This window comes from Podarcis melisellensis (genome assembly GCF_964234715.1).
Source record: "Podarcis melisellensis genome assembly, chromosome: 12".
Classification (NCBI taxonomy): domain Eukaryota; kingdom Metazoa; phylum Chordata; class Lepidosauria; order Squamata; family Lacertidae; genus Podarcis; species Podarcis melisellensis.
This window is the reverse complement of record NC_138544.1, coordinates 30,704,899-30,722,783: the sequence shown is the minus strand read 5'-3', so window position 1 is coordinate 30,722,783 and position 17,885 is coordinate 30,704,899. Positions and strand designations below refer to the sequence as shown.

The following is a 17,885-nucleotide window of genomic DNA, read 5'->3' as shown; positions in this document are numbered from 1 at the left end:
TGCGTGTGCAACTGATGGCGTAAATTTTCAAGGCATGCGTGTGCAACCAACTATATGTGCCCTTTATGAGTTTCATTGTTAATTGTTTCATGTATAAGGAATACATTTAATCAACGTAGACATAATAATGCAGTCTCCACTAATGTTTTGTAAGCATTTTATATGTGAACCCCATGAGACAAGAGCCCACCAATCCACCTCTTTTATTTTGGGGGTGGGAAAATCATTTTATGTTGGTACAAAGTTTTTTAAAAGCCATAAATTTAGCATGTGTTTGTACTATATATACATGAGACATCTTAGGCATTGGAGATATTTATAAACTATTGGTTCTTAAAGATTGATTTGGAAAGCATAGCTTACTATTTCTGAAATAAATAGAGTATTAAGCTTTTGCAGTATAGAGGTGGTTCTGTTGCACAGTATTTTTTATCCAGATTATGGGAAGGCTACCAAGCAAATGAAATACCTTGTTGATTTTTTGATTGGAGACATGAATGTATGCATGTTGCCATCAACTGGTTGCACATCTTTTAGGAAGCATACCAAAGCTGGAATGGAGTGATAATGGCATGGAGGGATCAATGTTCTTACATCACAGTTTGACCCTCTTGTCTGTTTAGGCATATGAACTGTTTTTGCCAGAATCTCAAGGGGCAATGTACTCTATTAGCAGACAGATAATTTAAAGTGTTAATGGTTACAAAATATAGGTTGCCAGCACATCTTAGTTTTCAGATTCAGAATTCACTGCCAGATTCATCTCCTGTATCTTCCCAGTCTTACTCTAACCTAGTTGTTGCAAAACCAGATTTCTGCTACAGGCAACCCTCATTTTAGGCACGACTAATATGTATGCAGTTGCTCACACGTGCACAATACTGAACCCGGAAGTAACCCAGAAACGTAACATAAGATGTCACTAAAAGGGTGGAATGGGAGCTGGGGCGGAACAGGGTGTTTCAATTTCAGGCAAGTGCGCAGTGACCTGGAATGCAACCCCCATGGAAATCAGAGGTTGCCCGTACTATACATGTAACCTTTCCCCACTTCTTGGTTCTTTTGTTTTCCCCAAAGCAAAACTGGATCTTTAAGACTCTGCCTCATGAATCCCTGTTAGGCAGCTCTCTGCCTTTAGTCTCTTCCCAGTACAGTGGTACCTCGGGTTAAGAACTTAATTCATTCTGGAGGTTCGTTCTTAACCTGAAACTGTTCTTAACCTGAGGTACCCCTTTAGCTAATGGGACCTCCCGCTGCCGTTGCGGCGCAATTTCTTTTCTCATCCTGAAGCAAAGTTCTTAACCTGAGGTACTATTTCTGAGTTAGCGGAGTCTGTAACCTGAAGCGTCTGTAACCTGAGGTACCACTGTATCTTTCAAGTAACATTTAAGTATATGGCTCAGGCAATATGTATTAATCCATTCTTTTCTGTGTTGTTTCTGTTGTGGTATGTTAAATCTGCAAGGCTGCTTTTGTAACTTCTAAATTGTTTTATATTGGCAAGTTACCACCTTTAAACCTTTATTCATTTACAAAAAAATGTTAGAATTGCAGCAATTATTTCTGGCTTTCTTGAGCAAGCATGCTTAGGTTGGTCAGTTCTAAATCCCCCAAATTAAGCAAGGTTATCAAAACCAATACAGTTCTTTTCATGTGCATGCAGTCATCTCCAAAAAAAGTTTCAGTGAGGAGTAATACTGCTAATTCCTCAAAATTAGCCTGTAACGAATACACATGTAAGATACATGTTTGTGTGAATGTCTCTCTTAATGCATTAGAAGATCTGGATATGGTAATATTCTAGGATGAAGCAGCCACATCTTGCTCTTCACTAGCCATTCACAGCCAACTGATTCCACTTCCCCATTTTTTTTTCTTTTCCAACTTTTTCAGTGTTCTGTGGTTGCTGAGCAAACCCAGTCTTCATTAGACTGTTTTCCTCCCTCCTTAAGTTTCACCCCATAATATTTTTGATATGTCTACAATTTTGGGGTTTCACTCAAGCCTGCTGATACCTCATCTGTGCCATTGTGTCTATGTAAGGATTGGTACTCACCCCTAAATTCCACAAATAGATGAAACAACGAGAAGGTCAGGCATGCTTGGTGTCCAGGTTTGTTCTGTTCCCCTTGAATGCCATTAATTTTAAAATATATTTACTTTTAGAGAACTCGAGGACGAAAACGAAGCTACATTCCTGAAGAAGAAAAACCTGAGGTTGGAATTTTGAAAAAAATTAATTTATTTTTTCAGTTAAATTGGTGAAAATGTTGACATTTGAATGAATAATGTTGCTGAAATAAGACTTGTGCTCTTCTTCCACCTTTTTCTGTTTCCATCTATTGATAGGAACGTATTCCTAGAGAAAGAAGACAGCGACAGTCTGTAGTACAAAAGAAGCCTAAGTCTGAAGATTTAAGAACCGAATGTGCCACATGTAAGGGAACGGGGGATAATGAAAATCTAGTCAGGTAGGTTTGATGCTGTGACCTTTTCCAGAGTGGATTAAAGTTCCATCTTCATCACTTTCACATTGTGGCTGTAATGAATGACCTCTTAATACAGAACTTTTTTTAAAAAAATAATAAATAAATCTAAATTGAGGGAAGCATTGCTTCAGAAACAGTGGTTTGATCCATTTATTGACTTGCCACATAACTTTATCCTGTGGATTTAAATGTAAGTAACTAGAGTAATGTTTTCCTAACAAAAGGGATTTAATTTTCTTTTGTCAGGGTGAGTTTCCAGGATTCTATAATGGGTTACAAAGGTAAACAAGGCACCCATTTTGACAGCTATCAATCTTCACCTTCTGATCCTCTACCATGAAAGTTTTTTGAAGTTCACTTTGCTTCATTCATAAGATACAAAGATCATTGTGCCCTTTTCTTAAATATTTCCAAATGTTTTATCTTAGCGCAATCTGGAAAATGCCTCATGTTGTGTGTTCTTCTGATGAGCTGTTAAAATGTTACAGGGTATACTTTGTGATTCTGAATTCAAATCAAGAAGGTGTTGTGATTCTTTAATGAATTGTAGGTGTTAAAGAATACTCAGATGGTTTCTTCTTAACTTCATTAGATGACTCTTTGGCCTGAGAAAAAGGAATGATTTATGAAATTCTGACTTAGCTTTTGTTATGCAATAAAAATGCAGCAGCTACCAATTTTCAATTTCTCTTTAAAATGAGAGAACTTGTAAATGGGCTCTTGTAAAATATACATTGAGCAGGGAACTACTTTTTACCGTTTCTGTAACGAAACACAAAAAGATTGCTTAGTTTTTCCCATGAACTTTTTGTTAAACCATCTATGAAGGCCAGGATCTTGCAGGAGCACAAATAAGAAGCTACTGGGACTTGGAAGGTAAACGTTAAAGGCAAAGGAATACAAACGGGGAACAGACAAAAGAGACAACTTAGCTGCAAGTGAGCTTAACTGAAAGCCAAAAGATATCTGTGATCCAGTTCATACCCAACACTAAGCCAAACTCTTCTCTACCATTAACATGCAAATGTGAAAGTTCCTGGAGAAGAGTTCACAGCTCCTTTGCTCCTGCTGTTACACTGAGCCTTGGTTTGGTGTATCATCTAAACCCAGACTTGTGGTTTTATCTCACTTCAGACAGACCACAAGCTCTAGCCCAAGTTTCCACTTGGTTTACAGCTTAGGATCTGAAGGACACAAACAGGCCCAGTTCAAGAGGACACACTAAGCCAGGCATAGGCAAACTTGGCCCTCCAGATGTTTTGGCACTACACTTCCCATCATCCCTGACTACTAGTCCTGTTAGCTAGGGATGATGGGAGTTGTAATCCTAAAACAGCTGGAGGGCCAAGTTTGCCTATGCCTGCAGTTCACAGCAGTGCAGCAGTAGCAGGACTGGGGGAGAGGTAATGCAGCTGCTGTCCATGTTAAGTCATGATTTGGTTTGGTGTCACGTGCACACTGGGCTGTAGTGTTTCACTTTTCTACTGAACTATCTCAAATAAGAAACTTGGAACAATATTCAAGTACTATGCGTAGTTTGCTTCTGTTTGGGTGCAAGGTTTGGAGGGTTCTAAGAAGAATGAAGAACTATTTTGAATCCCATTGTAGTTTGCTTCTCTCAAGGATTTTAGATGCTGCAGTGAGGTCAGGCTAAATCCTCTTTTTTATTTCTTTCGTGATATCCTATACCTTCACATATTAACTGCCACAACATGTCTGCCCTTCTGAACTTTTTATTAAAAGTACCTTGATAATATACTGTGGTTCTAAGAGTTGGAATTTGAGTTACTTTTGCTGCCTACATGTTTCTCATCATAGTTTAACCAAAAGGGGAAGATTGTTAGAAGTCTTCAAACTTCTAAGAGAATCAAGTGATTCTTTTCTGCATTATTCTCAATCCCAGTGTTTTAATAAACTCCAGAAGTTTGCTCTGGGGATTTATGAGTTTATGTATAAACATTACAGCTTAAACCTTTTGTATGCTTTTTGAACACCACAGCCTTAAAATACATGTCAGTATTACCGTATTTTTCGCACCATAGGGCGCACCGGACCATAGGGCGCACCCAGTTTTTTGGGGGGGAAATAAAGGGGAAAAAATTATTTTCCCCCCAGGTGCGGGGCTGGGGCGGGGGAAGCTAGAGCTTCCCCCGACCCCAGCCCTCAAACAGGCAGCTCTCCGCAAGCAGCGGGAGCGCTCCCGCTGCTTGCGGAGAGGTCCGCGAAGCCTGGACGCGCTGAGCTCAGCGCGCCCAGGCTTCGGCATGCAGGCACCTCTCCGCAAGCAGCGGGAACGCTCCCGCTGCTTGCGGAGAGGTCCGCGAAGCCTGGACGCGCTGAGCTCAGCGCGCCCAGGCTTCGGCATGCAGGCAGCTCTCCGCAAGCAGCGGGAGCCCAGCGCTGGGCTCCTGCTGCTTGCGGAGAGGTGTGCGAAGCCTGGAGAGCATGAGGGGTTGGTGCGCACCGACCCCTCTCACTCTCCAGGCTTCAGCGAAAGCCTGCATTCGCACCATAGGACGCACACACATTTCCCCTTCATTTTTGGAGGGGAAAAAGTGCGTCCTATGGTGCGAAAAATACGGTAGTTCGTGCAGCAGTGATTTAGTCCATGTAATTGTCTGTAACACCTTGACTTATAGAAATAGATTTATGCAACGTGACTGTCTAATTTAGCCAACTCAGATTTTTAATTGACTTGTCCACTTTTTAGTTGAGACATAGGCCTCCTTTATCACCTATAAAAATCACCTCTAAATTTTCCTTTCTCGCACCTTTTCATCAGGAGGATAGTGTTTGGGACTGCAGGAATACAAGTTTGGAACAGTTGTCTGAGTAGCCCTATTATTTCATCAAGGCTTGTTATTAAATATATATCTTTTGGCCAGAAGTAAAATTCCACCATCTGTCAGTAGGGTGCCTTTGTTTTAAGAATGCACTGTTTTTTAAAAAAATGGGTCACAAGAATATCTTCTATCTCTCAGCAGTGGCTAGAACTATTATCGATTGAATTGATCTTGCTTCTCAGAAACAGACTGTATTTAAGAGGATGTATATAATCAATTCAGGTCCTTTGTCCTAAGAAGCCTCCTTGACTCATGTGAAAACTTCACCATATTGCTGAAGCTCACCTGCTAAAAATAGTTTCTTCCCAAGAAACTTTGGAGGTTGCTCTTATAAACCTAAATGCTGGTGGTTCCCAGTGTGAGACTTCTGAACTTGTGAGACAATGAGAAGATGATTCTATGTTCATCTAAAATACTAAGTGATGGTTGTTCCCTGTGTTAACGTTGTGATATTTTCATTTGTGTTTTTGTCAATATAGTTGTTGGAAATGTTATTTGTATAAGAAGGCAAATACATTCATGGTGCTTTATGTATTATTGGAGACATTATATGGGTGAGGTTGCTGAAGCTGAATCTAAACAAGGCTTAAAATTATTTTAACTGGCAGTTCTCATGACCTGGAGTGAATGGGAAGGAGGCATCTTTTATGGGGATCAGCCTCTACTGGTTGTTCAAGTATGCAGACTTGCAGTGCTTCTAGGCCCATAACTTGACAGCTAGAATATACTACAGTGGTCTCTTGGAAACAGTGCAATTATGCACCAGGTCTATGATGTCTTTCTTTAGCCCACAGAATGCAATTTAAGGTGCTAGTTATGGCATTTATATCTCAATACCAGTAAGACTGCTCTTCTCCCTTGTGTCTTGTTGCAGTCTCTATTATCAATCCAAACACATTTCAAATGTTAGATCCATATGCCAAGATTATATAAAGTGAACTCGCAGGGTCTCATTATAGGTGACTTACCCACTGTAACAGATTTTCATTTCTTCTGAAGGTTTGTCAGACTAACAAGTTTAAGCATTTCCCCTATTTCATAATTTATTTCTTTTTATTATTTATTTAAAACATTTACCACAACAACTGATTCTCATCACATTTTACATGATAGAATTGTGCAACAATGAGAACATCTCTGCAGTTTTAGCGACATTCATTCTTGTAACAGGGAATTCTTTGAGTAACTCAGAATTTTCCTGTTTGGGTTGAACTTCAGTCACTGAAACATGAATTGGGGCGTTGCTTATGCATACATTAAAATTTTAAGTTAGGAAAGAGTTGCTTTTTAAATCTATACTGTTTATATGTAGCAGTCTGAGAGTTTGTTTTGCTTCCTTAAAAAAAAAAGTGTTGTGCTGTTCTCCTTTTTTATAGCTAATTCTATCTGTCATGGGTGATATGGGTTACAAGCTAATTTAATTCAATACTATTCAAGCTGCATTAATATTATCTGTATGAATGAGTAGTAGATAGTCCAGGGATTTTGACCATCATTGCTTAAACAGGAGCATTATAGATTTTGATTATGGGGGAAAAATTATGTTGAGGCTACTACTTCAACCATCTGATACTTTATCAAAGAGACCTGAAACGTATTCAGCTGCTTTAGACAATCCCAGGGGCTCGCCTAAAATTTTGCAGAATTTGAAACCTCCCTCTAAAGAGCAGACTTCCAACCAGCACTACCCAAGCCATTTCATAAACTGCTTTCAAAAGTCCCCTCCCTTTCTAAAGTTATTTGCCCTGAGGCAAAGCAAGGATGTATGGGTTGCAATTTCAGAAACACAAATCTAAAGTCCCATTTTAGGTGCACCTGATTATATGGATCCTTGCCACTGATTTTTCATAGAAGTGTTTAAAAGCATTTTTTCTTACAAAATATTGATTGATGGTTGCCATTGCAGTAGTGAATACTGCTGTGTGTGATTAACTTTTTGACGGTACAACTTTAGGCAGGGATGGGGAACCTTTGGCTGGCCTGTAAGTCATTGCAGTCCTTGGAGCCTCTGTTCCTCGTCACCCTCCTCCTCTTTGCATTCTGCTCTGGCTGCAGAGAGGAGGAATAGCAGAAAATCTCAGGTGATAGGGGCCTGATCTGGAATGGGATCCTGGTATGGCGGGGTAGTAATAATAAATTTTATTTATACCCCGCCCTCCCCAACCAAGGCCAGGCTCAGGGCGGCTAACAAGCAATAATAAAAACAAGTTGAATGAATACAACTTAAAAACATGATTAAAATACAACATTAAAACATTTAACATTAGAGGAGCTTAAAACTTTTTACTACCACTGTGACCCTGGCACAGATCTGGCTTCTGCACCTGCAAATTACATTGCCCCCAAAGAATCCATTGCAGTGCTTGCATTCTTTCTTCCAATGGAAATTGCAAGTGCAGTAGGTCCAATCCAGACGACTGCCCCAGGGAACAAAGGTTTAACGCTCTTCTACCTCCACACCAGGGTTCCAATCCAGATTGGGCCTCTAGAGCTTTCTAATTCCATTGTGGAGGAAACTTCCACAATGGAAGATTTTCTCCAAAGCAGATTGGATGAGGTAGAGAGAGAAAATGAATGAATGCATAGGATGTGTTTGTGTGTTACTGTGGATGAAAGAAGATGGGGGGGGGGTGTGTGTGTGAGTGAGAGAAAATGAGAATGAGGGTGGGGTGGCGATGCACACCACTTCCATGCAGTTCCTGACATTACCTTTAAAGGACTGCAACCCAGTGGCGTAGCGTGGGTTGTCAGCACCCGGGGCAAGGCAAGTAATTTGTGCCCCCTAACCCGTGGATTTGCACCCCCTAACCCTAACCCCCAGATATTGTGCCCGGTGCGGCCGCCCCCCCACACTACGCCACTGCTGCAACCCCTCTGATGGTGGGTTGGGGAGGTTCTCCACCTCTTCTATATCTGATTCCCCCCCGCCCCCAGCTATCTGAAAGGGTGTGACTCTTTCAAATATACACATTAACTATTTCTTTGTTCTCTGATCTGAGAGTACTACATAGATGCAAAGAATTGCAGTATATAGTGCTACAGGGAAACTCGTAACAAAGAAATGACTAAAGAATATCTAAGGAAATAAACTTAGAGCAATGTCAAAACACCATGGAGTTATTTTAAACGAATACTGTAGCCTTGCTTAAGATAACATTTTTTAAGCAAGTGTATCCATTTTAATGGCTGTGAATAAGCATTGCTATGAATGTGTACAGCACTCCAAGGCCTTGTTTATTACTGCTGTCAACATTTATAGATGAATCATTTTGGTGGAGCATTCTATTATCATTGAGAAGTCCCTGTCCTACTGCTCATACCCTACTCTGTTTTGATGTAGCATCTACCTATGTGCTTCTTTGGTTGATTTATTTCGTTGCTGCATATCACTTTGCCAACAAAACTTGTGGAAGAACGGAGAGAGTTTTCAACCGCAGAAGGAAAACTCCGTTCTAAGCAGGCATCTCTGAACATCAGGAAACTAGATAATATAGATGTCTCTTGTTCTTTGGAATAAATACTTCTGAACAATAAATAACATATGAAATAGCTTTAATTGGATATCTGAGCAATAGGCATTCATGTAACAGGCTTCTGCTAGCTCCTGGGATGTGGGAAGGGGAAAGTGGGATTTGGATTTGGACCGTACCAACAGGTGGCATAAACAGTTCCATTATTGCTTTGGATCTAGGTCTTGCAGTATAATTAGTAGAAAGACTGTGAATTTGCACAAATGCTGGTTGTTATAAGTTTGACTAATGCAACCCCCCCCCAAGACTTTAGTTCATTTAGTAGAGTGCTTCCAGAGTAAAATTGTTAAGTTTGAATCAAGTGTGTTGAGTGTTGCCCCATAGAAATCAATGGGACTGAATTTAGCCATGACTAAGCCTGGATCTAATCCATATTTTTAAAATTACATCTGTAATAAACATAAGTAATTGAGTGAAACCTTATTGTGGCATAAGCATATGTTATGCTCGTTTTCACAGTGAAGTATAAATTTAGATACTGCCTCAAAATAGTAGGGTTAAAATCAATAATGTTAAATATAAAATCAATAATGTTAAATATATATATCTGCTGCACTTTGCTTTCTTTTTTTGCGGTTCTTTGGAGCATAATAATAAAGAATGTGTGTTATTATTACAAAATACAATTGGGGGGGATATTTATTGTATAATGAAAGTCCAATCAGCAGTATATCTAAAGGTAGGGAGTGACCATTGTCTGAAACTCTGGAGGGTAGTCAGTCTAGACAATAGCGAGCTACATGGGTCAATGTTTTTGAATTAGTATAAAGTCTTCGTGTGTTTCTATGTAATGTCAGGAGGCACATTCTTTGTAGTGTTAACAATGATGGTGTTTGATATTACCAAAAGCCTGTGCGCAGGATGTAGTGCTAAAAGAACTGCAAATGGGCATGTTTTGTGAATTGTTTTCAGTTCTTTTGAGGGATACAAATAGCTAAAATGTTATGCAAAATATATGGGAACTGCCTTTTAAGTGCTAATAGTAGTATTTGAAAGTCCAGTGCAACGAGCGATTACAGTGTATCTGGGCTTGACAGTCTTGTGTGTGAGGCATTAATGTTTTGCATCTTTTCATGGCATACTTTCCTTCTGGAGCTGCAAAAGTAGCAGGCAGTTTCTTTTAATTCCCGCTGACTTTCATATCTGCGATGAAAGTATTCTAAGAGAATATATAATGGAAGCAATGAGTTGACATTGCAGGATTGTGTAGTAAGTGACTTTTACCACTGCACATAAACAGAGCAGTTATTCTAAATCATAGCATCGGTTTCAGTCAGATAACCACTAAAATCACTGCACTGTGGTCTGCTGAAAATGCCATCATCCTTCATCTGCCACATTAAGCCCGGGGAGAGCAGGCAGCAGTAGTGCCTGCACTGCTGTGGAGAGGGATGAGCCCTGAACCAAGCGAAAAGATGTTCTGGAAGAACAGTAACCTTTCCTATGATGTGTGCCTTTTCCATTACATTTTTGACACAAAATGCTGCCAAATGATTTAACGGTGACATTTTGTTTTGCTGACTTTCCCTTTTTCTCATTAAAGAGAAACAAAAGTTGGCTTTGGGAAGGAATGAGTAGTCATGCGTTTTGAATTCTGTTACGGAAGCCTAATTTGTAAAATTATTAAATGTAGGATTTTCCTGCAGCCGAGCTTACGAAGGATTTTGTTTCATTCTTTTTATTGTGTTTTTCAAAAAAGTACTTATCTCCTGTGATAAGGTTAATTTCTATTGTCTTCTTTTCCTGTTGCAGAAATTGCACATTATTTCTAATTACTGAAACCTCCCATATTGGCCTGTGACACTCAGCTCAACACTCTCCCATATTTGATCATAATCTTATGACTATATATATATATATTCAGAAACTAGTTTAGAAAGGTGCATTGCAGCAGCAGGCATAGTACTTCCTGCCATAAAATGTGGACATTTTTTAATTGGGAGCAACCCCCTCCCCCTAATAAATTATTGTAAAGCACAGAAGCTTATATACATCTCAAATTATATAGAGTTTGTAAAGTAGGGAAACAGAAAAAGATATCTTCCCCTAATGTGATGCACACATGTATTGGCAGAATTGGATTTTCTTCAGTGCAAGCTAGTGGCACTACGGTCAGTGCGGGACCTTGGAGTCTCAAATTTCAGCGGCGCCCTGTGCAATGCCAAGATTTTGTGCCCCTTGCCTCCCATGTTCTATTCTAAATCATAGTAGCAGTGCCCCCGTAGCTCTGCGCCCAGTGTGACCGAACCAGTCGTGCCCCCCTAAATCTGCCTCTGCTACAGTTCCCTTTGCGTGTCAAGGCCCCCAAGCCACCCCCCAGGAGACTAAAGACATAAGGACGCTGAATTTAGGTTAATGTTAATGGGCAAAATTTAGGCCACAACTTTATTGGTTACAGAATGTGAGCAGTATTGGCTTAGGTGTTGGCAACAACAGACTATATCTGACTCCTGCCCCCTTTGCAGGAAGTCTGGTAAGGGTAAACCACCAGTTGGGGGAGCCCAGCCAATGTGGATCGACTCGAGCACCGCAGCGCAAGGCTGAAAAGGGAAGCCTTGGAGTTGCGCCGTGGCTTAAATTGGCCCCGGTCTTGCCCCCAAGCAACCTCATTGGCCGCCTGGCAACCTGATGAGGCCAGGGCCTTCCCCAGCGGGACATTGTCCCGCCCCCACGCTGAGGTGGGAGTCTAGGCAGCCTGACCGCACCCCGTCCCCACCCAGAAGTGGAGCCGATTTGTAATTCTTTTGCTGGTGTTGTGAGAGTCAGTTTTTTTGGAAGACATAACAGACTCTTGAATAATTAACTTTGTTCTCCTTATTTCTACCCTGATAGATTTTGGTTTTGCAAAATTAATTAAAAATATTTTGAGGTGGGAAAACAGATTAAGCAATATATTAAGGCATGCTATGGTGAAAATATCCAGCCAAAATTTGTGACATTGCGCTAGAATACTTATTCAATACCATGTCTTCTGTGGACTAAAAGGCATATCATCCTCACACTTTGTGTCATGCACAGAAGGATGACTGAAGAGTGTGTGTGTGTGTGTGTGTGTGTGTGTAATCAATTATTTGTCTCCTGTTTAATAACTTTACGTCTTTAGTATAGTTGTTTAAATGTTCATGAAATGATTAAAACACTTATCCTTCCTTTCCACTATATTGCAACACTCAAGGTGGCTTATGATCAACATGATGAAAATGTAATAAACTAAAGTCATGAACTAATATCGTATAGAAATACAGCTGGGAGTATCATATCCAAGAAAGGGAGCAGGGAAGCCATTCCAAAAGAAATTTGACACAGTACAGTGGTGCCTCACAAGACGAAATTAATTCGTTCCGCAAGTCTTTTCGTCTTGCGAGTTTTTCGTCTTGTGAAGCACGGTTTCCCATAGGAATGCATTAAAAATCTTCTGAAGGCGGGCGGGGGGGCAAAAGTCTTTGCTCCTCCCCGCCTGCCTTCAAAAGCGTTTCTCCGCTGTCCCGGAGGGCTTTTGAAGGCAGGCAGGGGGGAGCAGGCAGAGGTCCTGGACCTCTTCTGAAGGCCGGCGGGGGGCAAAAGTCTTTGCTCCCCCCCCGCTTGCCTTCAAAAGCCATCCAGGATAGTGGGAAGCGCTTCCCTGCTATCCTGGACTGCTTTTAAAATGCTGGCGGTGGAGAGCAAAGGCTTTTGGCCCCCGCCGGCCTTCCTGGACCTCTTCTGAAGGCCGGAGGGGGGGGGGAAAGGCTTTGCTCCCCACCGCTAGCATTTAAAAGAGGTCCCCGGAGATTTCCCTATGGGCTTTCTTCTTGCGAAGCAAGCCCATAGGGAAATTCGTTTTGCGAAGCGCCTCCAAAACGGAAAACCCTTTCGTCTAGCGGGTTTTTCGTCTTGCGAGGAGTTCGTCTTGCGGGGCACCACTGTAATCACAAACACATGCACTGACATTTTAAATACTATGGCTGTGTTAGCGACAAATAATACTGTGCAGGTTCGTAGAAATCGCATTCATGGTTTTCTGTTTAGTTCTCTATGGTTTTATAATTTGATATTTAATATTATGTGCCTCCACATTAGGAAATACAAATAGTGTAAATATGGTGCCCTTATGAGAAGTATGCAATTATTTTGAGTCATAGCATAAAACAATCGTCTGTGTTTGTGCATACAAGTGCAAACCTGCATGCCTCAATATCTGTAAATGATCGCCATGTTTTAGTCCACAGCTGTTGAAATTATCAAGCTTTCCTGACAAATGTGCAATTATTTAAAAGTACATGACTACTACTGAAGACATTTGTGTTTGGGAAGGCTTTACCTGAGGTGTAACCTAGTCATTTACGGAAGATCAATTTTTATATTTGATGAAATGTTTGTGTCGTTTTTGAGTTTGTCTGGATGGTTTTATTGTTTGGTTTTGTTGAATTGATTTTAATGTTCTTACACTTTGTGTTTGTTTCTGTGATTAGATTTTCCTTCACAGGAACTTACTGTTTGACAGGATGTGTTACATTACTTTAAAAGTTTGTTTTAATAGTTTGAGATAGGGGACAAATGCTCACACACTATCCTTCATTTGGCTACACTTCATCCTTTTCAGTTCTGAGTTCAAAGTTTATGTGTCATTCATCTTTTAACTATGCATGCTTATACCAAAGAATAAACTATCTTCATTGTAGAGGTAGTTGCAGTAAACTGTTTTCTAATTGAGGTTGGGGAGAAACAAAAACACAAGAATTTCATGTCTAGTGCAATAAAAATATGCCAGGAGTCATAGGAAATCATGATGAGAAGGTTATAAAGATAGCATGGAGGTAGCTATCATGTGCAGTGGGAGCAGTGAAGCAGCCATAGCAATTTGAAAAAGCTTCAGTCTTTTTAAAAAAATGAAAATCTCCTGGAAAGATAGTTACATGGCTGCTGGTCAGCATATGTGACAGATGACAATTCAGAAGAGAAGCCACAGACTACCAAAAGTCACAGAATCCATGTGGGAGCTGTCAAAAATTGATCAGAACAATTCTAAGAAAGGAGAAAAAGACATTTCCATGACAAAGCTATAGAGTGAAAGGAAGAGAACCCGACACTTGTCAGGATAAATTTCCACCTTCCCCACCGCTACGTCTTATTTATGAAGATAAAGGTTTCCCCCTCCTTTTTGCAAGAGGCCAGTACTGGATTAACCATTGAACCTAAAATACTAGAACTTAAGTATACGAACTTTGATGCTAGTCACAGAAGATGCATTACATTCAGGATGTGTCTGAAATGGAGGAAAGAAATGACTCCCGTTCCTCAGTCTAGCAGCCAGCATAGCTATCAGCATTCGGAAAACTATAAAAAATGAATTGTAAAACAGTCTAGGAAAGAGAAACAACTTGTTCAGAAAAGCATCCATGGTTCTATCTGGGCTAGACGGTACAGTGTATCTCTAAAGGCAAACAAAATATGTATTCAGAGGCATAGACATACACCTTATTGCAGATTGATTGCTTCACTGTGAAGGATTTTTCACGACAAAAATAAGTTTGTATGTTTAATTTAAATCCCTTTGAACTAGAGATGTGGAATAATGTGTATCTCCACAATTGCTTGTTGTTTAGTTGTTTAGTCGTGTCCGACTCTTCGTGACCCCATTGACCAGAGCACGCAAGGCACTCCACAATTGCTATGAGGATCATATTACCACATGGAGGGCTTTGCGAGTTTTAGGCAATGATCTGATTCTTGGCTAAATATGGCTTTAATTATCTTGGACCCCAAAAGGTAATGATACATATTTTTTACAGCAAATGTCCAAATTCCATTTGATTTAGCCCTCTCAGGCTGATGGGGTTGCTGTGGATACCAGCAGCTGTATGTTTAATTTACTAAGCTACCAGAAGTCTGGTGGAGCCCTACAGAACTGAATGGGGGTGGAATTACCAAACACCTCAGCTAATTAGAGTTCATTCTATTCCCAGCAACTTCTCAAAATCCTTTTTGGATTTCAGTTTCCTTTTTGCTTATGGCACTTCAAGTGATTGAGTTTTTGGCATAGCCTAGGTTGGCCACACACAGACATACACATACAGTGGTGCCTCGCAAGACGAAATTAATTCGTTCCGCAAGTCTTTTCGTCTTGCGAAGCACGGTTTCCCATAGGAATGCATTGAAAATCAATCAATGCGTTCCTATGGAAACCGCCTTCAGACCAGGTCCGAGGACAGTCTGTCCCCCGACCTCTTCTGAAGGCCGGCGGGGGGCGAAAGTCTTTGCTCCCCCCCCCCACCTTCCCGGGACAGCGGAGACTTCTCCCCTGTCCCGGGGCGATTTTAAAATGCTGGCGGGCGGCAGTGAAACCATCGCTGCTGCCCGCCAGCATTTTAAAAACCCCGGGACAGCGGAGGACTTCTCTGCTTTCCGGGGTGATCTTAAAAGGCTGGTGGGCGGCACCGCTGCCGCCCGGCAGCATTTTAAAATCACCCCGGGACAGCGGAGGAATTCTCCGCTGTCCTGGGGCGATTTAAAAGCCCCCGGGAAGGCAGGCAGGGGGGGCAAAGACTTTTGCCCCCCGCCAGCCTTCAGAAGAGGTCCTGGACCTCTTCTGAAGGCGGGCGGGGGGCGAAAGTCTTTGCTCCCCCCTGCCTGCCTTCCCGGGAGCGCGGAAAAACGCGCTGCGATTCTCCGCTCTCCCCGACGGCTTTTGAAGGCAGGCGGGGGTGGGAGCAAAGACTTTCGGGAAGGCAGGCAGGGGGGAGCAAAGACTCCCGGGAAGGCAGGCAGGGGGGAGCAAAGACTTTCGCCCCCCACCGGCCTTCAGAAGGCCGGCAGGGGGCGAATGTCTTTGCTCCCCCCCGCCTGCCTTCAAAAGCCGTCCGGGATAGCGGGAAGCGCTTCCCTGCTATCCCGGACCGCTTTTAAAATGCTGGTGGTGGGGAGCAAAGCCTTTCGCCCCCCGCCGGCCTTCCTGGACCTCTTATGAAGGCCGGAGGGTGGGGGAAAGGCTTTGCTCCCCACCGCCAGCATTTAAAAGAGGTCCCCGGAGATTTCCCTATGGGCTTTCTTCTTGCGAAGCAAGCCCATAGGGAAAATCGTCTAGCGAAGCGACGCAAAAACCGAAAAACCCTTTCGTCTTGCGGGTTTTTCGTCTTGCGAGGCATTCATCTTGCGGGGCACCACTGTACAGAGATGGTTTCATGGTGGCGTGATTTGTCAGACAATTCGTTAAAAATGCGGATAATGGCAGCATTTTAGAGTAATGAGCAGAGCTTGCATTGCAACCACATGGCTCACATGGCTGGGGAGAGCGCTTGAACCTGTTTGTCACATCTAAACAGCCATATATGACTCAGAAGGTAGAGGATCTTATTACATAAATGGTACTCTCAAGAAGGAACCAAATCTAAAACTACAGCAGGTGTGAAGTTAAAATGTAACTCTACAAAATAGTATACAAGTCTTCCAGCTCAACAGTTTTCTACCAATCGGTAATATGTGCATCTTGCTCACAAAATCTGATATTGTACAAACAGGGCCAACAAGTTTATATATCCAGATGGCCTCACATTTGTAATCTGAGACCTTGATTAGGTAGTATTAAAATATATTGCTTGGTTGTTTTCTGTTTTAACAAAGATGCGATCCATTGCCATCAGTTCCTTAATTTGACCAGAGTCTGAGGTAGGCAATCATTTGATTGGCTGGGGAAGCCCAGCCAGATGGGCGGGGTATAAATAATAAATTATTATTACTATTATTATTAAACCTAACTGCATTGAGTAAAGGAAGTTAGCATAACATTTTCATCTCACTCTAATGAAAGGAAACACAACAGGGGGTTGTGTTCAGTGGTAATGTTGTCCACACATTTTGTTAGATAAGTAGCTGAAGAATGAAGACACACATATCAATATGTAAAGGAACTAATCATGAAATCAACCAGTACTCTTCCATTTAGGTGGTGAATGACTTGTTGGCACAATTTTCTGACTTCAGATTTCTCAGGGTTGTCAGTGACAAAGGACATGTGGCAAGGTGTGCAAAATTGGTTTCTTAAAAGCAAATCATTTTTGTACTCATTATGTCTACTTGGTTTGATTTTATTCTATGTTTCTGGTATTGGTTTTTTGCTTTTCAATTCAAACAGTCTCGATCAAGGGCTGAATATAGCAAACAAATATATATATATACAGGTTATGTGCATATATTATCAGCATTGTTATCAGTAGATAAAGACAAAACACTTGGGCAGTTTCTCACCATTGCAATTTTTAATACGGAAAAGGTCTCATCACGTGCTGACATGTTTGTCAGAATTCATAAATTGCTTTGTATTATTGTGAGCCGAAGCAGTTATTTTCTTTTTTCTTTTTTGCTTATGTTTGCATTAAAACAATTTAAAAAACATTTTTTGACTTTTTTACATTGGATGTGGAATTTTAGTCCACACCCTCCTTTACCTGTCTTTTCTTTTGCAATGTTCATATTTAGCTCCTCATTTCTTAATATAATGGAAACCCCATTATTTGGTGTGCATGATTTAGGAGTTCTCCTCATGTCGTCTTTCTGAAGTGGAGATTGGAGAAGAATTCAGCTGATTTGCCTATTGAAATTATTTCTTGCTATTATCCATTGAAACCTGTGGCATCTTTCATGTTTCCTTTTTTACTCTGAAGTCCGATACCCACTGTCAGACTCTCATAATTCTTGTCTGAGTCTTGCTAGGTGAAAAGTAAAATATACAAGTGCCTTTCAGTTTCCCTTTGTTAGAAATTTCCGTGTTAACGCACCAGATGCAACTATCAGCGTGAGTATGTAGTTCAAGGTCCCCCCCCCCAAAAAAAAATCTAATCAGAGCACATGTAAGTTTTCCCAAAGTTTTTCTGCAGTGTTAAAAGTTTTAAATATGAAACATGATGGAATTAAGGGAAATAATGTGATTGGCATGTGCAGTGTCTGCCATATAAATGCCGTAAAAATCACAGTAAACCCGACTTGCTATATTTCCTAATAAATATTGAAAAAGCAGGAATCTGTAACTCAGAGGTCTGGATCCGCAG

At 41.2% G+C, this 17,885-nt stretch overlaps 1 protein-coding gene across 9 annotated transcripts in view; it reads left to right on the top strand.

Annotated features, from left to right (window-relative positions):
- The window catches only part of PHF14 (PHD finger protein 14), a 136,600-nt gene that overhangs the window by 48,976 nt on the left and 69,739 nt on the right, over window positions 1-17,885 (top strand). For all 9 annotated transcript variants that reach the window (XM_081882809.1, XM_081882813.1, XM_081882814.1 and 6 more), the window contains 2 exons: window positions 2,167-2,217; window positions 2,350-2,471. In XM_081882809.1, coding sequence (XP_081738935.1) covers window positions 2,167-2,217; window positions 2,350-2,471 — 173 coding nt within the window. The remainder of the gene's footprint in view (window positions 1-2,166; window positions 2,218-2,349; window positions 2,472-17,885) is intronic.